Raw genomic sequence first — 26,736 nt, forward strand, 5'->3', positions numbered from 1 at the left:
ATGCATGTAGAATGTGATATATATGTTTTAAAAGTCCCAATTTAAGTTAAGAGTGCTTAGATTTGGGGTAGGAGAAACAAGATTGTTAAAGAGATGTAGAGTGCCTGGTGAGACATGAGTTGTTACTTAGGTACATTACAGGATGTGGTATGAGCTAATGGTCCATGGGGAAATTAATTGATGTCGAAGAAGATAGGATCTTTTCCTGTTAGTTGTAATACAATTAAAATAACAGACTTGCCTCTGTATAGCACTTTTAAAGCAATGAACCATCTAAAAGCACCTTGCATATCAGTAAATGGATGAGCAGTCGTAGAACTAGGAGAGTTGACAGAAAGCATGTTTGAAAAGAAGCTTTTAAAGGGGGAAGGGCAAAGAGGGTCAGACAGTAAATTGCAAGGGTAGTACCTAGGTATCTGAAAGGTCTACCACCAAGTGAGGAACACGGAGGAGGTGGAGGGTGGACACGGGACCAGAGTCAAAGCACCATAGGGCATAGCTTGGTCATAGGGCCGACAGACATTGCAGAGGTAGGTGAAGCAAGGCCGTGGAGGGAGTTGTAAATGAGGACAATGGTTTTGAAACATAGAAGATAGGAGCAGGAGTAGGCCATTCGGCCCCTCGAGCCTGCTCCGCCATTCAATGAGATCATGGCTGATCATCCAAATTCAGTACCCTGTCCCTGCCTTCTCCCCATACCCCTTGACCCCTTTAGCCTTAAGAAATAAATCTAACTCCTTCTTGAACTCAGTGCATTGGGAGATAGGGAGCGAATGAAGGTTTAGCAAGGACAGGGGTGATGGGAAAATATAATTTGTTCAGTTATTATATGTATAATAGGCATTTATTTTCAAATGTGGTCACAGTTATTCTAAAATGTAGGCAGTCCCAGTATTGATTTTCAGGGATATTTAAATGAAAAATCAGAGTTTAATAGAAGAGAGTCAAACTGATTGGAATCTACGCTGAAAGTTAGAGTAGCTAGCTCCTGAAGCTGGGAGGTATTCACTGCATATATATAAAAGTATTCTGTAAAATAATAGCTCAGTATTAGATTGCAACCTTTTATTGTTTTCATTTTAAGCAGGTAGCTAGAAGGATTTCTATTGTAAATATATATATAATTTCTTTTGCTTGTTCATCTTTTATAAAATAATTTTGCTTAATAATTTAAACTTAAAATGAGTCCGGCACTGTGATTTTTTACCATTCACTGGAGAAAGATCATATGGAGACAAAGGGCACGATCTTGCCAGCCCTGGGGAGGCGGGTATGGAGGCGGGACTGCCGGGCAAATGGCAGAATTTGGGGGCGGGTGCCCAACCCGCCCCCAAGCCATCTTGCCAGGAGGCGGGTAGCTGTCCCGCACCGGGTCCCGTCTCCTTGGAGGCAAGAAGGGATTACAGCCACTTAACTGCCTGTTGCAGGTAGTTAACAGGCAGATAAGAGGATTATCCCCATTTTGCCCACACAAGTGCGGGTTTGCCGAAGGCTCCGAACCCCGCCAGGGTCACCGAGGCGAGTAGTGGGTCTGCGGGGGTCGGAAGGGTCCAAAAGTGTGCTGTGGTGGTGAGTGATGGGTGCAAGTGTGGAGAGGTGAGTCTCTGAGGTAAGTGGAAAGTGTTAGAAAAACTGTACTTACCTTTGTTTCTTCCTGCAGGCTTCAATTGGTGGGTATGCGGAGAGTCTCGCACCTCCGCAGCAGAGATGACAGATGGCCGTTGCATTCTCCAATGCAGCAACCATCTCATTTCTGCAAAAGAGGTTTGATGAGGTCTTTAATTGAAGACCTCATCAAACTACAGAGAATGTCACTGTTTGACAGCTTCACAGAGCTGTCAAACGATGACAATTCAACTGTCAAAATTTTTTGACAGATGAAAAGTCATATGTTGCCGTTCTCTGCAACCGGCTTTCCCTTAATTTGCCTGCTAAGCCCGCTGGGTGGGCTTAACAAGGTCAATCAAGGGACAAAAGCACGGGTCGGCCACAAATCGATGGAGGCGGGACATCGACCTGCCAAGCAGCAGTCCCGCACCCAACGCGCCCCCATTGGTAAAATCACCCCCATAGTATAATTTCAGTCACTGAAAGCAACTAACAGAAAGATTGACTTGTTTGTATTGCTGGGTTATTTAAAAGTTTACCAAAATACCAAGGCTAATGATATTCTTGAAGGCACCAGCAGTTAGCATTTGTCTGTGAGAGTGATCTAGAATAGGAGAGCTGGATACTCTGGAGTAGGAAGACTAGAAAGACTCAAAAATGGAACATGGGATTTGAAGCTCAGCACCAGGTCAAATAGGAAACTGAAGTTGCTTATGATTTGATTAAGCTTGGGGTGGGGGTGGGGGTGGGGAGGTGGAGTCAAAAGCAATGGGTATGGAGCTTTTGGAGACAGATAAGGTGGCTTTAGTGTTTCTTATGTTTTGCTGTAGAAAGATTGACTTGACGCCAGGCAGTCAAACAACGGATAGTTATGGAAGGTGGTGGGGAGTTAAAGTTGGATATTGTTAACATACATATGAAATTCATCCTGTGTCTGTAGATAATATCTTCAAGGAGCAGCATCTGAATGAAGAGGGGGCAAGGATAGAACTTTATTTTCAGTTGTTGTTTGGAATAGTATGCAAATGTTCAAGCCTAGAAATTAATGTTGCCAATATTAGCAGATGAACCCTTAATGTGTTGATATGAGATTTCCTTGTCCTTTACTTTAATGCAGGTGATAACCCCTTTATTTTAAACCATTTAAAGCCTCTGCTAAACAGAGGCCTGTTTCACAAATGTGCTAAGTGTTCATCCTCTAATGTCACCAGCATTGGCTTCTAGGCTTTAATGTTTTAAACAAACCAAAATCCTATTGAAGAAAGAAAAAAATCTATTTACTTTCTATTCCAGGAGTTTTCAACTAATGCTATAGCATGGTGGCATAGTGGTTAGCACTGTTGCCTCACAGCGCCAGGGACCCGGGTTCGAATCCGGCCTCGGGTGACTGTCTGTGTGGAGTTTGCACATTCTCCCCGTGTTTGCGTGGGTTTCCTCTGGGTGCTCCGGTTTCCTCCCACAGTCCAAAGATGTGCAGGTTAGGTTGATTGGCTATGATAAATTGACCCTTAGTGTTAGGGGGATTAAAATGTGTGGGGTTACGGAGATAGGGTGGGATATGTGTTGGTGTAGGGGTTACGGGGATCGGGTGGGATATGTGTCGGTGCAGGCTCGATGGGCCGAAATGGCCTCTATCTGCACTGTGGGGTTTCTGTGACTCTGTGAACACTTAGACTTGGTGGCGGAGGAGTGCTCACGATAACTGCAGCCAGTTACTAAGCATCTCAGACTTGCACATTACACACTTCGCATTATTAATGCTCTCCACTTTACTAGGTGAAATGTGCCCTTGTACTGACAGAAAGCTAGCATAATGGCTCTACTGGGAATTTAAAAAAAATCTGAAGCTGCCGACAAATTTGTTTGTCAATTGTGTCTTTTAAGAGCAATTGTGCCATTTAAGATAGTAAACCTAAATTTGAGCGCATCATCAAGTGGGACACTGCACAGCATCCACTGTGGCTGCAGCAGCTGGTACAACACTGTGTTATTGTGCAGTTCCAGGCGTGAAATTGTGCTTGTCGCGTTAGGTTACACAAAGCACAGGATTTTCAACTCCTGTTGTGACAAATCATTAACCTTAATAATGGCCAGATCATGAGTCACAACTCGTTTTTCTGAGGGTGGATTTGAATAACTAAAGATACATGTGAAACTAAGTTGACCACCAGAATATCCTTACTGTTATCACTTTTTCTCAACTAAAAAAGGCTTTGTTACCAACTCATTTCTAGATTGTTCAAAGCTGTGTTATTAGGTCTAGGTTGTTCAATGTCCCCCTGATGATGATGATTGGGTGTGTGGTATTCTGGATACAGTGACAATGGAGAGGGGTATAACGGTAACATGGAGAGGAGTACAATGGTTATGGTTAGTGACTTTAGTTATTTGAAATCATTTAACTATTTTAACGCAAGCACAATCAGAAAGAAAGTATAAAAAGTTTAGCCCCTAGAGAATGGGTCGGCGATGAGCTACCTCGTTTGGTGAGCATGGACCTTTAGCCCATGTGCCAGCACATTTCTTTCCAACAGAAAAGTAAAAAAAAAGAAAAAATATGAGCTCTCCAAATGGATCAATTGGTAGCAAACTCTCCGGCATGACTGGTACGTAAAATATCCAGCAGTGAGACCAAGCAAAGCAACATTCGTGGATGTCTGCATTTGATGAAAAAAAAAACCTTTGCAGCAACATTCATAAACCTTGCCACTGCAACTTGAACTGGACACAGCAACGTCACATCCACTTATTTAAAAGGGAACATCTACCTATTTTTCTTCCAGAGAACAAGAATAAGAAAAAAAGAGATGGAGGCAGAGACAAACAGAGATGATAGTGAGAGAAAACATGTTGGAGCCAGAGAAAGAGTGAGACAGAAGGATTGAAGGCAAACAAAGAAATAGAGTGGGAGGGGTACAGGAAATATCGGAAAGTCGGTGATCAGCAGACTGACAGTTACAGGAAGAGAGAAAAAATGTATTTTTTGAAACTCATGTCGGCGAGCAATGCCCCATGAGATCCATTAGTACTTCTATAAAGAGCTATGGAGTACAGTGTTTCAAATAGAAAGTAAGATGATACGATAATTAAAACACGTGACTGTTGATAAATATAGTTGTTGAATCTGCTGAAATGCAGCTTCATTATCTAGGCGGATAAATTATGGAGGAACAGAACTGAATAGTGTTTACTAATGTAAGATTTTCTCAAACTATAAACTTAAGTGTCTTCTAGTTTGATTAATGTCACCTACTAACATTTTATTATATACCTCACGTAATAGCATTCTCACTGAGTATTGTCCTAGATTTTTGTAGTAGAGGTGGAATAATTCCCCAGTGTAACATCAGTAACATCTATAAAAATGATACGTTTGGAAGCAGTGGGCAGTGAATATGAAAGCATCGAGTGGTGCTGGTTGCATCATTTGTAGGTACCCTGGCAGGAGATGAATTGCTTTGATGCAAAATAAAAATTTTATTTTTCAGAACATGTTATGTATGATCTGTTCATACAATGTGCTTTCCCCCTAAATACTAGTTGAAAAAAGTGTTTTAACGCTGGACTTCCTGGTGTGGATGTCTTCAGAGGCTGCAGTGATCTCAAATACATGAACTGCTAGATTCAGAAGTGGCTTACTGGAAGCATACATCATTCCTGTAAATGCAATACATATTGGATTATTTAATGCTGCTAATGTAAGAGACTTTACAGCCATTTGTTTTTGCTGCGATCTCTTAACATTTTTGCAAATGCTTTTTAATACCTTTCCTTTCCAATTGTTTATTATACTGTCATTTTGTGTTTGTATTACAGATCCATTAGCAAGCACCATTTAACAACTTCTGTTCCATACTTTTAAGTGTTGTTTTTCGTTGAGATGGCATATATGGTAGTTGAGGAGCGAACAGATTCAATCCTTCACCTTAAGAGGTCTCCTGGTGTTAGGTCCTGGTCTGTGTTAGTTGGTGAGTGCATAGTAATTAAATCACTTTGAATTAGTTGGTAGCACACTCATTTCTGGTTCATAAAGGGTGTGGGTCCAAGTCCCACACCAGGGCGTCAGCGCAAGACGGAGGCAGTGCTGCTTTCTTGGCTTTGTTGTCTTTTGAGTGACGCATTTAAACCAGTGTCCGGTTTGCCTCGCCTGGTGGTTCAGGTGAATATTAAAGATCCCATGGGATTATTTAAAGAAGAGCAGAGTTTTCCGGGTGTCCTGATCAACATTCCTTCCTCAACCAATACCACCACCAAAAAAAGTTAATTGGTCATTTGTCTCATTGTGGAACGTTTCTGGCACAGTACAAATGCTGCGTTTCCCTACACAAGTTAAAAATAATTCAGTGTGTGGAATGCTTTTGAGGTGTTTTGATGTAAAATATTTAAGTTATATTAATAATGAATTAATTTTGCTCTGTAGGAAGGAAAAGTTGGTGGGTGAGTTAAATGTAGGCTACTTAAGGGCATCACTACCAAAGCAGCACAACTTTTATGCCAAAGAGTAGTTATCAATGAAATTCTTTTTTTTCTTCTCTAGGAATTGGTTCTATTGGTCTCGCTGCTGCTTACTACAGTACAGGTGAGAAAAATCAGAGTACAATCATACTTAATATCCTTCTGATTATTGTATCTCTTTTACAGATTGAAAATAAGCACATATCTACAATCATTTCTAATCAAAACGGACCGGGAACGATTAGGTCAATGGGCAGAAGTGGCAGATGGAATTCACACAAATAAGTGTGAAGTCATAAGATTAGGTAGAAGAAGCAAGAATGCAATATATGAGAGCATGACGGAGGTAATAGAGCAGGAAGTGATCTGAAGGTTTTGGTGGATAGGTTGTTAAAAAATCATGGATTCAGTATTTGCAGGGGGTGAAGGAAACCAATAACATTTTGGGGTATATAATTCAAAGGAGCTAATATTGAAGGCTTTTCTGGCTTTGGTGGGCAAGAACCCACTCGATTTTCCTTCCACTAATTTAAATAGAGGACAATCGGCCTGCTTCTTTTGCAGGCATGCGCTCTGACTCACCTGGTTTTCTCGTGCCCAGGTCGTCCAGTGTGCCTGGGTACAGACCCAGGAAAATCCCCACTCGCCTCCCTTCTCAAATTTTCATTTAGTATAATACCAAAAGCAAGTGATAAACTGCATGTGTGCAGGGCGTGCCAAAATATTTTCTGTGGGATAATAAATTGATCACTGCAGGGGAAATGCAGTTTTTGAATTCCACCCCCCCCCCCGCCTCTAGCTTAAGAATCATGAGGCATTGGCAGGGCTAGATTGCCTACCTTTTAACGATGAATGGTGGAGAATCTAGTCCTAGATTTACAAATAGTCACCATACACGTTTGATAGCACAGCATTGTTGATTACACGTGTCAAAATCAGTTTTATACAAACTCACTTGATATGAAACAAAGCTTTTCAAAATATTATTCAATAACTTTTATCTAGCTTTTAAAGTTAAATTGGAAGTACGTGGGGTAAAATTTCATCTTCATCCCCGGGCTTCAATCCAGTGGAGCGGATCACTCGCATGTTGTAGAATCTACCTGATTGTCAACCTATTGAAATTAATACGGTGAAGATGAGAATTTCCACCATTGTATTCATTGTGGAACAATTTGGGTTAGCTCAGTAGTGGTACAAAGAAAGACGCAACAGTGCATGAGATAGTACAATGTACGGTACTTGTACTTTGCACTGCAGCTTCAGTTTGGAAAGGCTTCATCATCTTCTGTAAAATATCTAAAAGCAAATGATGCTGCTGGAACAGTACTGGTGGTCAGTGTACCAGCAGCACAGAACAGAAGGCGGTAGATTTTTGCACTGAGAGTTTCTGATCTTGGTTGGGTATTCAAGTGGCTTGGCACGTTCCACAGAGAGAAAGCAGGAAACAGAATTAGATGGCCAGTCTCTCTGGCCTAGTCTACAACTGGTTACAGAATGATACAAATGAAAGCCTGGGAGCAGGACTCCTGCAGAGTATGTTGGTCTAAAACAGAGGGAATTATTTTAAAGAAAACAGAACTTTGCCTTGACTTGAGGCTTTAATAAAGAAAATATATTGGCATTCGGTTACAGCTGTGTGAAATTACATCAAATGATAGGGTGTTCTGACTATACATTTGACTGAAATGTTATGATTATAATCTGAGGGCAATTATGAAAGATTTGAGATCAAATTAATATGTGTATTTATTGTTTGCAGACAGTTGGGCGTGGAAGTTATTCTATGTAGTGGGCTGCTTATTTGTGGCCATACAAAACTTGGAAGACTGGGAGGTAGGAAAGTACTTACCTACTTAAAGCTTGCCTTCAGTATTGGGGGGTGTACAGCAACATGAATCCACAGTTATAAATGATTTATTAGGCTACTTATGAAATTATATAATGTGACTTGAGTATTTGGTGTTCATTTAGAAAATGTTTAAGAAATGCTGCACCATAGAAGTCTAAAATGGTGGTGAGCTCGTCAATTTTTCAACTTCTGTTGAGATGCCAATCATACTTGATCCTGTCCTCCGAGTTGTGGGCTTCCTTGACAGCTACTCCCCTGGCAGCCACTTTACTGCTGGGTTCAAGTGAATGGAGCTATTCCCAGTGATTGTGTGTGAATGTTTACTGGAATTTCTTAACTCTACTGTCTCTTAAGTGTATGGTTGTGCAGTGACTATGTTATTGGACTAGTAAAACAGAAGCCTGGAGTAAAAATTCCGAGAATTTGAATTATTCCCTAGCAGTTTGAGAAATTGAATTAAATTTAAAAGCTGTTGGATTGTTGTAAAAACCCAACTGGTTCACCGATTTCCTTCAGGGAAGGAAACCTGCTGTCCTTACCTGGTCTGGCCTATACGTGACTTCACTCCCAGACTAATGTAGTTGCCTCTTAATTGCCCTCTGAGGTGACCTAACAAGCTTCAGTTTAGGGCAGCTAGGGATGGACAATAAATGCTAGCCTTGCCAGCGATGCCCACATCCCAATCAAAAGGTGATGTAGTATGCAAGACACACCATTCTGGGCAGATGCTTTGTCTGAATCTAATCCGTATCACCAGAAGCTTGTATGTTGTGTGGATTTAACCTCTTGTTAGCTGAACTTAACAGTAACAGAATGTTAATATAAATTAGTACAAAATCCCTCCTTGGTCAACAGTCAAAAATCTCAAAAGCAAAATACTGCAGATGCTGGAAATCGGAAATAAAAACAGAAAGTGCTGGAAATGCTCAGCAGGTCAGGCAGCATCTGTGGAGAGAGAAACAGCGTTAACAATATTTGTGCAGTATTTCCCAATATTTGACTTCTCCCAGCCTACAATCAGGTTTTTGTCTGCCAAGTTAATATTTTGTAAAAGAATTGTTCAATGTTGAAATGTTATCTGAATATTGGCAAGTGACAAAACTTTAAATGGAAAAAGCTCTTATGTTTTTCTAATTCCAGAATGTGTGCACCAGTATTACATAAAATAGCCCATAGGGATTAATGTGGAAAAGTTAGACTATGGGCATGGCTTTATAATCTTTGATGATTGACTAAATGAAAATTAAAAATTTGTAGGTTGTTGAACACTGATCAATTGGTAGGAAGTAAGATTGTAGTATGAAGTTTTATGTTTTTCCACTCATTTAATACTGATTCCTTTTCTGCTTTTCAGGAAGTCCTATTTGACAAGAATAAAGGGTCTGCAGTTCTTAAAAGTTTTAACCTTTATACAAGGATATTAACCATGTGGAGTAATAGTCAAGAGCAAGGTGAAGTGCTAATTTGTATCTCCTACTTCAAACAACATTGACTGGTGGCTGTAGTGACAAATTCTCGGAGCGTGATGGCAGACATCTTAAAACAAACTATATTGAGATTTGGGGTGGGGGGAATAACTACTTTTTGTACAGAACAGGAATTAATTGTTTTTAATTCCTCCTCCACTGCCACCATCACATGGTTTGCCTGAGATCAACCAACTCACATTTTCAAACTTGTTTAAAAGTTCAGAGTAGGATTAAGGTTAAAACAAATATTTGGCCTTCAATGGCCAGGCTAGCTTCTTGACGTGAACCTTCGCACTAATGTAGTAATCCCATTACAACATGAATAGAATTGAATTGTGGCTTCCACTGCAGACTACAGCTTCAAGTATAGACTTGAGCCACCTCCCCTCTTCTTTAGGAATGTATGCTCATGCAATATTGACTTGCATAATTTTGTGCAATATTTTCTTTGTTAGTTCTGTTTCAGTGACTCACTGTATTCTGGTTATAGTTGTGGCACAGCTTCAGCATATTCGTGATGTTACTGTAGAGGAGGAGAGAGTCCGCTATTTGGGGAAAGGGTACGTTGTAACACTGCGGTTTGCAACTGGTTTTTCACACCCACTTACCCAAAGCGCTGTGCTGAGTAATCGAAGGTAAGTGATTAAACTCTCAAATTTATTGTTGAGACTTTTTACTTTTCAAGTGATTGTTGATATATGTTAACCCAATTTAAACTAACTTTGTGGAATTGGAGAATCAAATATTTTGTTTAACTATGATTTATATCAATATTAATGTCATACACATCACATCACAAAAAGTAATTGGTAGGAGGTTTCGAGGGGATATGTCTTCACCCAGAGGGTGGTTGGGGTCTGGAACTCGCTGCCTGAAAGGATGGTAGAGGCAGAAACCCTCACCACATTTAAAAAGTGCTTGGATGTGCACTTGAAGTGCCGTAACCTACAGGGCTACGGACCAAGAGCTGGAAAGTGGGATTAGGCTGGATAGCTCTTTGTCGGCCGGCACGGACACGATGGGCCGAAATGGCCTCCTTCTGTGCTGTAAATTTCTATGATTCTAAGATTAATCAATCCTTTGACTTGGATAGTTTCTTACTGCTTAATTGCATTTCTGTATTTCCAACACCAGCAGTGCAATTGATGAACAGCGATATGCTACACATGGTCCATCGGGGCAAATTAAACATCTCACTTTTTAAAAATATCTGAAAACTGGTAAATTCACTCTCTTTGCAATACAAATCTATTTAGCATAGTTGCATTTAAGGGCAAGCTAGATCAGCGCATGAAGGAGGAAATAATAGAAGAATATGCTGATAGGGTTAGATGAAGAGGGGTGGGAGGAGGCCCGTGTGGAATGACCTGTTTTCTGTGCTGTAGACTCTATGGCCCTGATTTTCGGGCAGCTGTCGGGCGGCTTTTCATGCGGCCGTGGTCCAAAAATCGCGGAAAAAGCGGGTCGGGACCCCCCCCCACCTGATTCCCCCGCCCTGTCCGACTTTCGGACCGCCGTTTCCACACGCCCCGCTTCAGTCCCGCCCGCCGCTGGCGGGACTGCTTGTCGGAGCACTAATCACCAATGATCACCTTGTTAAGGACGATTTTCCCGTGCCGTTGCGACTTTGGGGCTTTCCCCACCTGAAACCCGCCTGCGGGGAACCCCGCCGATGAGAGCTGGCGTGAAAACAGCTGGCTTGCTTGCTTGCAGCAGCAGGTCGCTGAGGGCTGAAGAGATTTAAAGAGGCAGCATTTGCAGACTGCAGGACCTTGTTGATCAAGGCTTGGGGGAACTATTTGAAGCCTTAGGAGCAGCTGCAGAGAGTTGGAGCCTCACACACTTCTTCAGTGTGAGCTCCTGGGAAGCCCCTCTCACCACCCTAACTCAGGACCTCCTCAACCGAGGCATCTGCTAGAAGCATGGGAGGCCTTTGGCACCTTCCCTTCCTGGCATTAGAGGATCTCCAACAGCAGAGGTGGCAGCAGCAGAACCAGGAACAGCAGGATGAGCACCAGGAGCACCAGGCTGCTGCTCACTCACCTGAGGCTGCACAAGCCAGAAGGGGCCAGTGCTTGGAAGTGGCTTGGGAGCACCTTGCTGCGCTTTAGGGGGCCAGTGGGACCCGTTTCTGCACTGGCAGTCCTACTCAGAAGGACTTCCATGAAGATCTGGTTTCTCTGTTCAACAGATGGCCAACGCTCCTCAAGAGATGTCATTCTCTTATGAGCACTCACCATGTTTTCCGTATGCTGGCGAGTTATCTCCTCCATGGAGGTTGCCAACCTTTCCATGGTGCTGCGTTCATGCACCAATGACTCCACAAAGGCTCTGCTCATGGTCGCTATGGACTCCTCCATTCGCTCCACACTCGCAGCAACCCTGGAGACAAAACCTGCCAGAGACTCCTGCATCTGTGCATGGAGATCCATCACCTCTTCTCTTGCGGATGGACCCAGAGGCAGAGGGTCGAGATGCAGCGCAGCTGAGCTGAGAGAGCCCTGCGCTCTCCGACGAGGACTCTCCACTGCTGTCCCTGTCTCCAGAATCTGCCGAGGCTCACTTGTCAGCTGTGAAACACCAGGTGACAACACTACTCTATGTCCTGAAGGTCCCCCCGAGGTGTGAGTGTCTGCGCTGGTGCTGGGTGCGCTTACTTCTGCTGATGCTGCGCCCTCAAAGGTTGGAGCTTCCTCTGAGGAGTCTGGCTGCACAGCCTCTTCCTCCTCCACGGTGAGGATGGGGGCTCTGGATGGTACTGTGGGGGAGTAAAGGAAGGAGTTACAGATGTATTGCCAAGGTTCCTCTGGTGACTCCCAGCGAGTTGGCATCTGCTGACACCTGCATCCATGCAGCATTGGTCTCAGTGGGAGGCCTCTTCCTCCCTGACCTAGGGAAGAGGACCTCCCTGTGGGCCCTAACCCCATCCAATAATGCCTGCAGTGAAGCCTCGTCGAATTTGAAGGCAGCTCGGGGTCTGGAACTGTCCACAGCTGCTGCAGGCTCCTCTACCATCCTGTATGGTTCATTTGGAAGCCTTCAGAGGATGCAGTGCTTGCCATGGACCTTGAAAGCACCACGAATGATGACATCATACTGTGGGGATTTCTGACTCGATTTAGACAATTAGCAAGGCTTCCCACATGCTGGGAATTAATTGGCCAATTGAGGGAAAATTGCGTGGGGCTGGCTGACACTTTTTTTATGTGTGTCAGAAACCCCACATTCGGGGAAATCCGACCATTCCCCACACAAGCCGAAAATCGGGGCCTATGTAACAACGTGCAAAGCCCACTAACACTGTTCATTGGTTCTCTCTGTATAATGTGACAGAAAAAAGATCCAGCCGATTACTAATCATCTGATCACTTCCTAGAATGTGCAATGAGCTTCAGAAATTCCCATCAGAGCTAATGGGTGTAAATTCTGAAGTTCATACTATGTAGAGGAGGGAGAGAAGGAAATCTTGCTTCTACTTCGTGTTACCCCACCAAACACCACTGGCATTTTGACCTTGGTTACCCATTGTAAGATTTAAGTGACCAGTGTAGAAATGTAACTGTCTATCTTCTCTTCTTAGGCAGTCCCTCGGGACCAATGATGACTTGCTTCCACACTAAAAATGAGTTCTCAGGTGACTGGTGAGTCCAATGCGGGACCTACAGTCTCTGTCACAGGTGGGGCAGACAGTGGTTGAAGGGGCGGGTGGATGGGGTGCTTGGGTTGATGTGCGCTCCTTTCGCTGTTTGCGCTTGGCTTCCGCTTGCTCCCAGCGAAGAGACTCGAGGTGTTCGGCGCCTTCCCGGATGCTTCTCCTCCATTTTGTGTGGTCTTGGGCCAGGGATTCCCAGGTGTCGGTGGAGATGTTGCACTTTTTCAAGGAGGCTTTGAGGGTGTCCTTGAAGCATTTCCTCTGCCCACCCGGGGCTCTCTTGCCGTGTCGGAGCTCAGAGTAGAGCGCTTGCTTTAGGAGTCTCGTATCAGGCATGCGGATGGTGTAGAAATGTAACTGTCTATACCTTTCTAAAGGCTGTTATTTTAAAAGTAGTGTTACGGCTACTTGTAAAAATCCACAAAAAAAGATGGTGGTCTGGGTTCATGATTCTCCACACAGTTGTGTTACTGTTGCAGTGCCAGCTCAAAGCCAGGTGGCCCCTCATAGGAAAGAAAGACTGGAGCATTTGAAGGCTGACCCCCTGTGCATCTTCTACCTGAAAACAGGGCCGCAGAAATCTGGCAGTAAATCCCATACTCGTGCTCTTGAGCAAAGTATGAAAGTAAGACGAGGAAAGCAAACACTAATAAAAATAACTTTACAAGAGGAAAATGAACATCAAAGTGGTCTGGTGGTGGAAAGAAGAGCTTGCGTTTATATGGTGCTGCAGCAATGTTCCAAAACACTTCCCGTACAATTAATTATTTTGAAGTGCAGTCACTGTTGCTATGAGTAAAACTGAATTGGAGACAATAAAGAACTTGCCTCATTGCCAGATAAATATGGATTCCTCTGCAACATTTGATATTTAGATGATGTCACAATGATGTGGCTTTCTGGGAGGAGGAGGGAAGAGGAGGAAAATTGGGGCGGGGTGAGTTGGCTTGTGTTGCTGCTTTAAATGTACACTTTAACACTAAGATTTGCAATTCTAATTTGTCTTGCTTTTCCTCCCCTCTTTCACAGTGACGTTGATGCTATAGCAAAACTTATAACTAACTTTCTAAACCTCAACAAACCGGTCTTTGATGATAAGCTGGGATTGTCTCCAGACAGCAGTGATGATGCCAGCAGTGATGATATCAGTGTTGACAATGAAAAAAACTGAAGATTAATAGCAGGAAACATTCCATGGACATTAAGAACACAACCAAAACAAACCCAGGGCTTTTAAAGTCTGAACACTTTGTGGAACATGAAAGAATCACCTTTTCAACAAACCAGTTGTGAAACCGCACAGGAATCAATCAATGTCCAACTCTCAGCAACATGCTGCATGGTGACCATCTTTACTGGTGATATAACAATCTTTCATCTTCACATTCCAGTGTTGCTAATGTGGACTACTTGCTTTGGCAGAATGCTACTTCGATCAAATGTACAATAAAAATTGCAAACTGTATGAAATAATAGCTAGTTACTTCGGAAATACGGAGATGGAGAATCTTGTTTGGGCTGTGACTTTGTCTTTATAACTGCATACTTTCTGTTTATAATCCATTTCAAATCACTTTGTTTTCTCTCTGGAGTTTCTCGTAAAAGATTATTCATACAATTGTTTTATCTTATAAAAAGTGAAATAATGCAATGAAGTGGTAGAGGTATTTTGGATATTTAAGCAAAAGCAAGAATATGGAAGAGGTATAGGTAGTGTTTAAATGCGGAGTCTTTTTGTTATTTCTCAAAACAAGGGTGGTTGAATAAATACATTTTGTGCACCAGCGGCCTTGCTGTTGCAACCCACCCCCAGGAGAGATTAAATGACAAAAGGACGATAAGCTAGTAATCGCCTGCTTATCACAGACCTTCCCTTTCGCTCTTTCCTTCCCTCCCCCTTTCCCTGCCTGTGTACTTGCTTAAAACCGGTTACATCTCTAGCTTTTTCCGGTTCTGATGAAAGGTCATCGACCAGAAACATTTACTGTTTCTCCCCCCACAGATGCTGCCTGACCTGCTGTGTATTTCCAGCCATTTTCTGTTTTTAATTACGAGGTCACCATTTGGCGGAGCTAGGCAGACTACAATTAGAAGTGCAATTTAATACTGAACACCCTGTACAGATGAAAATTAATTTCATAAGGGAGATATAAATTTAAATAAAAGTGACGCTGGCAGATTATTTGAGGTTCTATGGATTGGCCTGCTCATTTAGCCGTACTGTAAATTACAAGTACTCCCTGGGAAGGCGGGAGAATTAAACCCTTTGGCTTGATAAATCTTTTTTGTTTGTCAGTATCGTCCTAATCTATCCCTTTGGCAGAGATGTGAAAATCATTAATGATCTTAAATAGGTACTTAAACCTTGGCATTCGACGCACATACTGGTTCTATTCATGCTGGGAAAAGCGTGAAATTAATCATGCAGAAATTTGGCAGGTAAGAGTTTGGGTCATCAGCTTTCAGATCATAAAGCCCTGGAGTCTATAGAATTGGGGGACAGAGCAATCAGCTGCAAAACTCAATTGTTTGCATGCTGGTAGAAAAGCTGAATCTTAGTGCACTGGTTTGATGGGCGAACGAAGTGCCAGAAAAGCCTAGTTGGCTGAGAGACTCGGCTCTGTTCTATTCCCTGCCTCTGCATCTCCCGGCCTTTCAATCAAATGGGAAACTTGGCTGTTCCGCTCGATTGAAAATGCTGTAGCTCCGAAAGAAAAAAAAAAGATTAACACCATTGGTCAATGCCAGTGATTGTGAATAGTCCTGGCATAAAAAAAAGTCTGAAAACTACCACAGAAGTTGCATTTTAAAGGATTCAAAATGTTTTAAAGCAATGCTACCATAGTTCTGATTAAGTAATTTGCATATTTGCCATTTTTAAATGAAGCTGCCTGTACAAGGATAAAAGTTTAGAACTAAAGTAGAAAAGTTTCTTATTTTTTTTAATATAAAAAAATGTTATTTGTTTGAGGTACACTCCTGGCAAAAGTACTGTAAACTATTATCTGAGTTGCATCTTCTCTCTGGAATATTTTTTTTGAAAAAGATTGCTCAACTTCTTGTTGGATCTAGCTTTGGTTTGAAGAATGTATATTGAAATTTGAGAGTGGGTCACAACATTCCATTCCATTTTACAGATGCTGTTTGTGTCCTCACTCACCAACATTGTGCCGCCCCCCCCTCCCCCCAGTGAGCATTCCCTAACCCACTGTTTCCCCCAACCCTCTCTTCGCATCCTCTTTATCCATCCTTCCCCACACACAATTCCTGCCCCTTCCCCCATCCCCTCTCCCTTCAGTGTCAGCTGTGTCTCAGTGGGTAGCACTCTCGCCTCTGAGTCAGAAGGTTGTGGGTTCAAGTCCCACTCCAGAGACTTGAGCACAAAAATCTAGGCTGACACTCCAGTGCAGTGCTGAGGGAGTGCTGCACTGTCTTCTGGATCAGACTTTAAACTGAGGCCCTGTCTGCTCTCCCAGGTGGATGTAAAACTATTTCGAAGAAGAGCAGGGGAGTTATCCCTGGTGTTCTGGCCAATATTTATCCCTCAATCAACATAACAGAAACATTATCTGGTCATTATCGCATTGCTGTTTGTAGGAGTTTGCTGTGCGCAAATTGGCTGCTGCGTTTCCTACATTACAACAGTGACTACACTCCAAAAGCACATCATTGGCTGTAAAGCGCTTTGGGATGTCCGGTGGTCGTGAAAGGCGCTATATAAGTGCCGGTCTTTTTTTCCCCCTCTCTGCTTCCCTTCGTTGGGGCCAGTTATCCCCCACTTGACCGCCTAAATACTGCACTTGGTCTCGACTCCTTGTTTGCAATGTCATGAAAGAGTGATTATTTATATTTAAACCAAAGCTCAGTCCAACAAGATTAGTTTATGTATATGTTATTATTATTATTGGTTAATGTAAAGCACATAATAATAAAAGGTGAACTTTAGTACAGTTTAACCTATGTGTACCTTATACTCCACATCTATCAACCACTATTCATCTTTACAATGAGGCTTGATGCTCGAGCATATGGTTCAAATTCAAACCACAAGACAATTAAGTTTACCATTTAAACTGAATTACAGGAAACTTTCTGGTATCCGGCACTGACGGGACCGAGCTGGTGCCGGTCGATCAACACTGCCGGAGAAACCAGCGATAATGTTAAAACATACGGAGCTTCTGAGCTCCGTATCTAGCAACAAACCCTGTTGCTTAACAGCTTCAAAACATTCGGCGCAGCTTGCAAGCGTCTCTAGCTAAGCAACAGCTTCAGCTAGATGCTTTCAGAGCCAGGAATGGAGAAAAAAAGCAACGAAAAGTAAAAAAAAGTTATCTGAACCGACTCCTGAATTTTGCCGGTGGATAGAGCATTCCGGAGATTTAACCTCCGTTTAAACGAAAGTTTCCTGTACATTTAATGGGACATTTTCAAGCCTTACTAGATGAGATTTCAGTTTCAGAAATAATAGCAGTGTACATACAGTCAATTAAAAGAGAATTTAAAATCCTGGAATTCCCTACCTTACACCATCACCACAAGGACTGCAGTGATTCAAGAAGATTCACCACCACTACCTTCTCAGGGCAGCTAATGCAGTCTAGGCAGCATCACCCACAGTCCGACAACAAATACAAAATAAACTGTAGTCCAACACAAACACACAGGATGGAGACTTAGGTACACACTTGTGATACCTCACATGCTAAGTTCCCAAACTCCTATGTCCCACTCTGGAAAGGCATCAAGGGGAGGCCTGGTGCCATTTCCTAGACAAAGCCATTTCTGATGTACCTCCCAGCAGCCATTTTCACAATGGAAAAGGTCTTGTGTCAGGTCATCTACACGTCCGATTGGCTACAACAAAATGACACAGAAATGAAAGATGGGACAATACTAGTAAAGCATAAATCAGGACAATGGAAAAATGTTTTTGACTAAGTATAAATAAAAATAAATGAACAGTGGTACATGTATAGTGTCCCCAACCATCTCCGTTTTGTTTCATTCCAGCTTTGTGGTAAAATGATCCACTATTGCTATTACTTTAAAAATGATAAACTATGAAACCTACAGTATTTTGACCACTTTGTTTCTGTCATTTTCAAAGGAGAAATTTTTCAGATATTACAAAGTTTGAATTGCTGTATTTGCACAAAATAGTTTGTACTGTAGTAAGCAGTCACCCTTCAGGTTGCAGGAGTGGTTTGTGTCCATGGAATGGAATTTCATTGTTGAGGCATATGAGGAGAATGGAGGGAAACAATGTAGTCCAATAGTTGCTTTCAAAGAATTTATTAGCATATATTCTGTCTTCAACAAGAAATCTTAACATGTGTTTTGACATTCAAAGCCAAATCTAAACTGAGTGTTTAATAAGATAAGATCGTTTAACAATTACATACCAATGGTCTTTTTTAGTACTGTAATTGATTAAATCTGGGCACTGTCTACAGTAAGATGTTTACTAGAACTGTTTTTTAGTGGGCAGAAAGGTAGATACTATAATGCTAACTAGTTCCTATTGCTGTATTCTACATTCTTTAAACTTTGAAAAATGAATTCAATTTCTACATAAGCAACTCTCTCCATTGGTTTGGAATGCTTTATAAACTGAACTATGTGTAACTTGGGTTTATGCTATTCAAAAACAGAGCAGGATAATGGACTGAAGGTTATAGGGATAAGTAGCTACTGAGGCAATCAAACTGTCCCTTGCTCACAATAGTCTGTGCTGCTGGGGCCTGGGGTTGCTGTCTCAGACAGAGTTGAATCGCGGTGTGGTAGTGATCGTTTGGAGTTTCAGTTAGTTATTATGCTTTTATGTGGAACTCCCCCTCAGGAGATGAAATAGGTAGTTTTCATGCCAGGATAGACTGTACACAGTCTGTTTGGACATCGTGGCCCTGATGAACTAAATGGCCTCATTCTAATTTCATGCTAATTTTCTTGTTCTTGTTAATTACTATGTGGTTGGATTCACCTTGAATGAAAATAATTGTAAATCACCAAAGGAGGTCATGTATTCAAATTAAATGCTTCAAAGTGACGTTTAAAAAAAATCACTTAATATAATTGCATTTTTATTTTAAGTTCCCTGATGTCAAAGTTTCATCCATATCTTGCACAAACTGTTGCAACCTTGTCAAGGCTGGGTTAACATGTTCTTCTAGCCACTCTTCCACAGTATCTGGATAATAGATTCTTTCCAGTGCTGTACGCAGCTCACTTACAGCTGCCTTCCAATTTGCATGGACACTAGAAGAGAGTCATTATCCATTATTACTCAATCACAGTGATGATCAGTTTTATCACAGCTGAGGTTTGGTGAAGTTTCAGATCAATACTCCTGTCTCAATAGTTCATATTGCAAGATTTCTGAAGCATATACAATGTACAAAATATAGTACCAACATAATGCAAACATACCCTCTGACTTCTCCTTCAAAATGCCGAATTATAATGGGGTGGACAAACTTCCTCTTTCTGTGGTAGGTACTGAACCATCCTTTTATGTATCTAATGCAAAACAAGAGAGAGAAGCGAGAGGATTGAAAGAGATACTTTGCACTTTTATTAATTTCCACGATGTTCTTACATTTTCTAAAACAACAAAAAATGAAGAGAACTTGCATTTATACATCATTTTTCACATCCTCTAGATGTCCCACAAACAGTAATGAGATAAATGACTGGTTAATCTGTTTTTGGTATTATTGGTTGAGGGACAAATGTTGCTAAGCACACTGGGACCACTCCACTATATCTTCGCGTAGGGCAAGGGGATATTTTACATCCACCTAAACAGGCAGATGGAGCCTCGGTCTAATGTCTGATCTGAAAGACAATGCAGCACTCCCTCAGTACGGCGCTGAACTGTCAGCCTAAATTATGTGCTCAAGTCTCTGGAGTGGGGTTTGAACCCAAGGACTTGTGACTCAGAGACGATATGGTCCCACTGAAATACATCCAATTAGAACAGGTGGCTATTAGTTCCACATTTGCTGGTGTTGCACAACATTTCAAATTGTTACCGAGTGATTTTAAGATAAAATGGCTGAAACTGGGCCAGCAATGAATACTTTTATCTTAAACTGTATCTACTACTTGAAACATCTGTCCTACTGTTAAGAGCTAACATTTTGCAAGAGTACAGTTAATGTTTGGTATCAATTGGTGATTGAAACAGCAATAAACTTTTAAAATGATTCTAATAGGTCAAGTTAAAGCCTTTTGAATAATTCATTTTTATTATTATAGTATCAAATAAATTTACTTATCATTTTTACCAATTTATTGAGGATATAATAAATGCAACATCAGTTTAAAAAAAAGTCAAATTGGGAAATAATGCAGAAAAACAACTGCAGAAATAAAGTCCTAGGTTTTCTAATTTGAATTAATTTAACACTCTTAAGTGGGTTAATACATAAGAACATAAGAAAAAGGAGCAGGAGTAGGCCATTCAGTAAGATCATGGCTGATCTTCTACCTCAACTCCACTTTCCTGCACTATCCCCATATCCCTTGATTCCCTTAATATGCACAAATCTATCGCTCTCTGTCTTGAATATACTCAACGACTGAGCCTCCACAACCCTCTGGGGTAGAGAATTCCAAAGATTCACCACCCCGAGTGAAGAAATTTCTCCTCATCTCAGTCCTAAATGGCCGACCCCTTATTCTGAGACTGTGACCCCTGGTTGTAGACTCCCCAGCCAGGGGAAACATCCTCCCTGCATCTACCCTGTCAATCCCTGAAAGAATTTTGTATGTTTCAATGAGATCACCGCTCATTCTTTTAAACTCTGGAGAATATAGGCCTAGTCTACTCAATCTGTCCTCACAGGACAATCCCCCCATCCCAGGAACCAGTCTGGTGAACCTTCGTTGCACTCCCTCTATGGCAAGTATATCCTTCCTTAGGTAAGGAGACCAAAACTGTACACAATACTCCAGGTGTAGTCTCACCGGGGCCCTATATAATTGCAGTAAGATGTCTTTACTCTTATACTCAAACCCTCTTGTAATAAAGGCCAACATACCATTTGCTTTCCTAATTGCTTGTTGTACCTGCATGTTAAACTTTCAATGATGCATGTACAAGGACACCCAGGTCCCTCTGAACACCAACATTTCCCACACCTGTGTTAAAGTAATGCCAATCGGAAAATATGGCTATAAATGTCTACCAAATATATAAAACATTCAGAGCTAACATTTAATTGTTAGGCAAAGCAATTGGAGCTTTAATTTAAACAGGTTAATGCCTTCACTGAACCAGTAGAAAGGGGAATTTCATACAAATGCATTATCATGTTTGTTGCTGGTGTCACACAGCATAATTTCTGCCCCGATATCCTGCACCTCATTGTAGACACCTTACTCAGATAAGCACAAGAAAGCCACTAAAAAAAAGTGGCCCAGATTTTCAACTTGCCATATGTGGATGGGTGCATGCAATCACATTTAACAAGAGAAATTTGGCTCTACTGTATTTACTACTGCTTATCCCGACTGAAGGCTCCAGTGTCCAGTACTGTGAGGTCAACAGAGGGGACCTTGGGCAAGACTTTGCAAGAAGGGTCTGTGCAAATTGCTCTTCGAGCGATGCTATGCACAAGCCTCAGGAACAGCCTCCAAAATTTCTTTAAAAAACAATATGGCTGATTTTTCAGGCGGCTTGGTGACTGTCTTTTCCTGGGGCCTGCTGCAGCAAGTCTCCACCCGCAGTCTGGTGCGATGCCTTTCGTATGCAGAGGATCCCAGGCCAGAAATCTGGCCTGGGACAGAGGGCATTCTCGTGGTGGACAGAAGTTCCACCCCTCCGGAGATGCCGCCAACCAAAAAACCCAGGCCTTAAATTCTGCAGGGAAATAGAATTCAACATTTTATACTTCTTCTGCAAATGTGTTAAATGCCAACATGAATGAAATTTAAAAAAATAAATCAAAGTTACAGCTCTTACATGTTTTCTTCAAGAAGTTTATCGACAGACTCCTGTAGGCAGGTGATTACCTGAGTTACACGATTAAATATATCACTGCCTGGAAAATTGCCAGTATCTTCAAAGCTGAAAAAGAAATACATTGGGATCCACTTAATTTAACCTTTTAACTGTCACCTTTTGCAGTTCTAATTCTTTTCAATAAATTTGTATTCATTTTATTTAATGTTACGTTTTATTAACCCGATACAAGAACATTTTAAGATATAATTACTGTACAGTACAAAGATTTTGACACGTCTAGAACAGGTCCTGGCCTTTCTTATATTGAAGTCATTGCAAAATGATTCATTATAAAAACGTTTGAAGAAATTTACCAATCTTATTGGAGTGAAACTGCTATTGTATCTTTTTTCACTGGCAAACTGCAACAGCATCAAGTGTGTTTTACATTTTGGAGCTATATGCTTTGGGTTACGCTGCTTAAACCCCCAGGTTATTTTACTAGTATAAGCCTTTAACAAAAATGAAGTTTAACAGTAAAAAATTATTTCAATTTTGTCTTTGATAATATTCAGCATTTTATTCCATACAGAATACAATTTTGTTAAGAAATGCCATATTTTTCAAATCATACAATGTTATAGCACAGAAACAGGCCATTGAGACCATCAAGTCTGTGCCAATGTTTTTCTCCACGAGTCACCTTGTCCATTCCCACCCTCTTATTTGTTTCCCACACCCTCTATTTTTACTCTTAATCAAGCAACTATTGAATTCCATTCTAAAATAATTGATGGACTTACTTCGATAGCAGTTAGTAGCAGAGAATTACAAATTCTAACTACCCTCCATGTAAAGATGTTTTTTCTAACTTCCCCTTTAATTCCTTTTGCGACTGTCTTAAATTTACCCCCTCTTGTTACCATCTCACTGATCAGTGGAAATGACCCATCACTATTTGTCTTGTCACAACCGTAAAGTCCTCTATCAGGTCACCCCTTAACCTTCTCAGTGCTAGTGAAAAAGCCCCAATGCATAACTGTAAACCCTCATCCATAATAACATCTTAGCAAATCTACACTGCCCTTTTTCCCAGTTTTCTTTAAATATCCTTTCTATAATGGACGCCCAGTACAGCACCAAATTCAAATAGACCGCAGCAACAATAAACGCTTGTGGATTTAATTTCTAACTAAAACTAGAAGGAACACAGAACGATTTTCAATGACTCCTCTAACAATTTCATTTCTCCAGATTTTATTAACGTATTTGAAATGCAACAGGGCAGATAATATCCAAGTGAAGCCCATAGATCAGTTACCTTAGTGAGTTAATTCTCAACGTTTTGACTCCAAGAGACTGTTTCACAAAGTCCTCTTCTTTTTCAGTGAACATTCCTATTTTGGAACACACAATATGTAATTTTTTTTTAAAGCAAGGGGAACAAACAACAATTCTTGTGCCAAATGAAGGAATGTAGGGCCTTATCCCAGGTTAAAATAATTTAGAAATTTGAGTCTGGGTTTATTCTGTATTGCATTCTCCTAAAACTCATGTTAGTAGAACAATTAGGGTATCACAAAAATCTCCATGTGCACCCACTCTAAAACAAGTGCAGAGCAATTTTAATTGTGGCCCAAAATGGTTCGGATTCTCCATGGAGCTCATTCTGGGTTAAAACTCATCAGTGCATTAATGACATGGTATTCCTCCCACAACTTGCTATAATTGTAAAGATATTTTGTATTCATTAAAATGATACACAAAATACAAATGACCTTGCTTTTGAGCTAGGAGAGAAATGCGATAATATATGCTACGACAAATATATATTTGCTTGGATGCGTGAAATAAAAAATGACTCAGTTCATCGTCAATCAGTCTGGATGCTGACAGTCCTTGCACTATATATTCCTCATAATATTTCTAGCTCCATACATGCACTCATATTATGGTCTGGAGCAACCCATTCATTCATCCCATTATACTCCAAACCTTGTCAGTTAATTACTGATTTAAAAAAAAAGTTTACTTTTTATCTTCCACAGTACATATAAAATAAAAATAAATGAACAGAAATGAAGGGATAAGCACAGTGCCACTCATTGGAAGATTTTTCAGTCTCATCAGAGCTGGAGAGTAGCTCGTGCTACATTTGTTTGTGAGTAGAAGTTGCCCATACATTTATCAGTATGTTATCATTTACCAGCACTGTACTGAAATGTACTCTGCTCTGCTTTGAGGTTTGTAACGGAAACAGTAAAACATACATATCGTAGCTTTGAAGCTGCATCTGTGCATACGAGTAAAGACAGTGGATTATGTGCTTTAGCTTGAATGCAAAGGCAGAGTCAGCAAATGCAAACTAAAAAAACCCCACATTTTTTAAACTGCGTATTTAATTGAAATGCATGTACCTTTATTTACCATGCTGGGAAGAGAGAACCTGGGCTTTGGTAGGAAGAGAGGTTGTTTAGTATGGAAGTTATTGATTAAAAGAAAAAAAACTATAAAAGGAGTAAATGTTCTTTAACTTTGGTAGTTGATTGCATTTATTGAGAAAGGGAGCAATACTGAGTAATTTATTGATTAAATAGGCAAAGGGAAACTTGGGAATTTAGTAGGAAGGAAAAGCTGTGGAATTGAAATAATTGTTCTATTTACATAATGCATTCTCTTCCTTGTGTTAAAATATTCCCACCCTCACTGCTGCTCCATATCTACCTAAAACTTGAGAAGGTGGGCAAGTCCTACCAATACTAAGTTGTAAATGTCTAGTAGATGGAACACACAAGTGGTTGTGACGCCCTTATGAATTTCTTTCCCTCACAAATTTGCGATTAGCAAGAGTGACGTTGCTTGTAACTCTATTTAAATGTATAAAAATAGATTTTCCAAGTCTTCACACGCCATGAATGCACATCGAAAAAGTACAGGTCCATAGCCAGTGCTCGTGATATTCAAGAACTCGTAGAACGAACTGTTTGGATGTATGCCATTCTTAAAAAGCAAACAGTTCATTCTAAAGCAAGAACAAGAGATTAAACCAGACTGAACACATCTCATTCTTAATGACCAATATTTGAAGATCTAGCCTTGGGAAGCAACTCACTCCCTATGTAGAAGTCTCCAAGACAACTGTGGATCAGACGGAGAGGTCTACATGATGTAGTAGCTCAGAAAGCCAATTGACTGCTTAAAACATCTTTAAGCACTTTATATATAATATGCCTTACCATTTTTCAGAGTCTGCAGAGAGACTGCCAAGGATGGAATCCCCACAGGAAGTAGTTCACACAAAATAGAAAAATGATCATACCTTGCAAAACAAGATAAACAAAATAAACAGAGAAACCATTACTATTCACATTATCCGTCTTTACTCTAAAGTTGTGTGCACGCAGTTTCCAAACTTGCTGCAGAAAATTCAGACTGTGAAAGTTTCTTCTGTGCCTTAAGTCTCTGCTAAACATTTCTCCTTGCTAAGTCAGGTTGGCCAATGACCTATATTAAGATTCTCTGTTTGAGAATAGGTTAAATCCTGAATCAATATAAATAAATAACCAGAAAAAGCAAAAGGGAACTATGGTTTATACATTGATAAATTTTCCAATTTCAGCAAAACATTTGCAATACACACAGGGTAAAGTATTAACAAAGAATGGTCCAGATATTATAAAACATGGAATCCGATGAGATGGAAGTGCATAACAGTTGCTATGCTACTGCGATTTGCTATTAGCGCTAACTTTAAGTGTAAAGCACACTAAAATCTAAAATAAAATTGGTTCTTCAGACAACCAAAATTGGGTAAAATTCTGGTGTAGCAAACAGCACTGATGCGGTCGTATGAAATTCCTCTCTACTATTTGAACTGAGGTGTTGACCCATTTAAAATATTCAGGTTACTGCCTTTGTTGAAGTAGTAGATAGCAGAATTTTATATAAATGCATTTGTTACTAATACCACACAGTGGAATTTCAACCCAAATGCATTAGTTAAACTAGTGTTTTCCCTTCAGATTCACTTCTTCCCTTAATATTGTTTGGGAGGATAATAAATAAATGAAGCGGGTGTGCTGATCGAGAGATATTGAATCAATTAAAAAAAAAACAGGCAGAAAGAAATGTACATGTTAAACTGTGGTGTAAATACGGCTATAACGGGGAATTTCTGAAGCTGGAGAGACCTTTCTGCACCCTCACATACCTCTGCCAACCAGTGAGTGCTATCCCCTGTAACTGAACCGTGTCCCTTGGTAAAGCTTCAGCCACCTTCAGCCACTGCAGGTGATTAGCTAAGTGATAGCTAATGGATGTTAGAGACTGAGCTGCACCTGTAGCTCCTTTAAAGGCACTTGCAAACCAAATCTGAGAGAATCCAGCGCTCTGGTACTTTTCTATTTGAAGCACTAAGTGAATAAAATCAAATTAACATCGGTTTACGATACACAAGTTGTCCTATTATGTTTAACACTAACAGCATATATAGAAGACAAACACATTTCATAATAGTTTACCATAAAAGTTACTGCAAAGCAAAAAAAGGGAGGCTGTTCTCAGCCTAGTGACGGGCAGTGTGCGAGACACCGATTTCAGCTGCTGTTGTGTGACTGTCATTCTTAATCACAAATTGATTTGTCATTATTAGACAGGTCATCAGAAACCAAATCTCCACTGGGCTCATTTAAAAAAATCCAGAGACGATACACAAGTGAAGTGCATGAAATGTTAAAATGTATTAAATGGA

The 26,736-nt window shown here is 40.9% G+C and overlaps 2 protein-coding genes across 10 annotated transcripts in view; one reads left to right on the forward strand and one right to left on the reverse strand.

The window, feature by feature from the left end:
- cybc1 (cytochrome b-245 chaperone 1) overlaps positions 1-16,981 on the forward strand; it is an 18,201-nt gene extending 1,220 nt beyond the window's left edge. The window contains exons 1-7 of one of the 2 annotated variants that reach the window (XM_085963508.1): positions 5,219-5,306; positions 5,425-5,576; positions 6,146-6,187; positions 7,826-7,899; positions 9,270-9,366; positions 9,875-10,019; positions 14,066-16,981. In XM_085963508.1, coding sequence (XP_085819634.1) covers positions 5,489-5,576; positions 6,146-6,187; positions 7,826-7,899; positions 9,270-9,366; positions 9,875-10,019; positions 14,066-14,207 — 588 coding nt within the window. In that variant the 5' untranslated portion in view covers positions 5,219-5,306; positions 5,425-5,488 and the 3' untranslated portion in view covers positions 14,208-16,981. Of the gene's footprint in view, positions 1-5,218; positions 5,307-5,424; positions 5,577-6,145; positions 6,188-7,825; positions 7,900-9,269; positions 9,367-9,874; positions 10,020-14,065 lie in introns of those variants that run through there. The other variant, XM_085963509.1, reaches the window with a different exon arrangement.
- LOC147102740 (hexosaminidase D-like) overlaps positions 5,178-26,736 on the reverse strand; it is a 38,441-nt gene continuing 16,882 nt past the window's right edge. For 6 of the 8 annotated variants that reach the window (XM_085963497.1, XM_085963492.1, XM_085963495.1 and 3 more), the window contains 6 exons: positions 26,197-26,398; positions 25,223-25,305; positions 23,308-23,383; positions 22,005-22,109; positions 19,466-19,555; positions 18,316-19,294 (listed from right to left, as the gene is read on the reverse strand). In XM_085963497.1, the coding sequence (XP_085819623.1) occupies positions 19,120-19,294; positions 19,466-19,555; positions 22,005-22,109; positions 23,308-23,383; positions 25,223-25,305; positions 26,197-26,398 (731 nt within the window). In that variant the 3' untranslated portion in view covers positions 18,316-19,119. Of the gene's footprint in view, positions 5,266-7,645; positions 8,861-18,315; positions 19,295-19,465; positions 19,556-22,004; positions 22,110-23,307; positions 23,384-25,222; positions 25,306-26,196; positions 26,399-26,736 lie in introns of those variants that run through there. The other 2 variants (XM_085963498.1, XM_085963499.1) reach the window with 2 other exon arrangements.

The sequence above is a fragment of the Somniosus microcephalus genome, chromosome 21, assembly GCF_052327205.1.
Source record: "Somniosus microcephalus isolate GS21.2 chromosome 21, FLI_Smic_1.0, whole genome shotgun sequence".
NCBI lineage: Eukaryota > Metazoa > Chordata > Chondrichthyes > Squaliformes > Somniosidae > Somniosus > Somniosus microcephalus.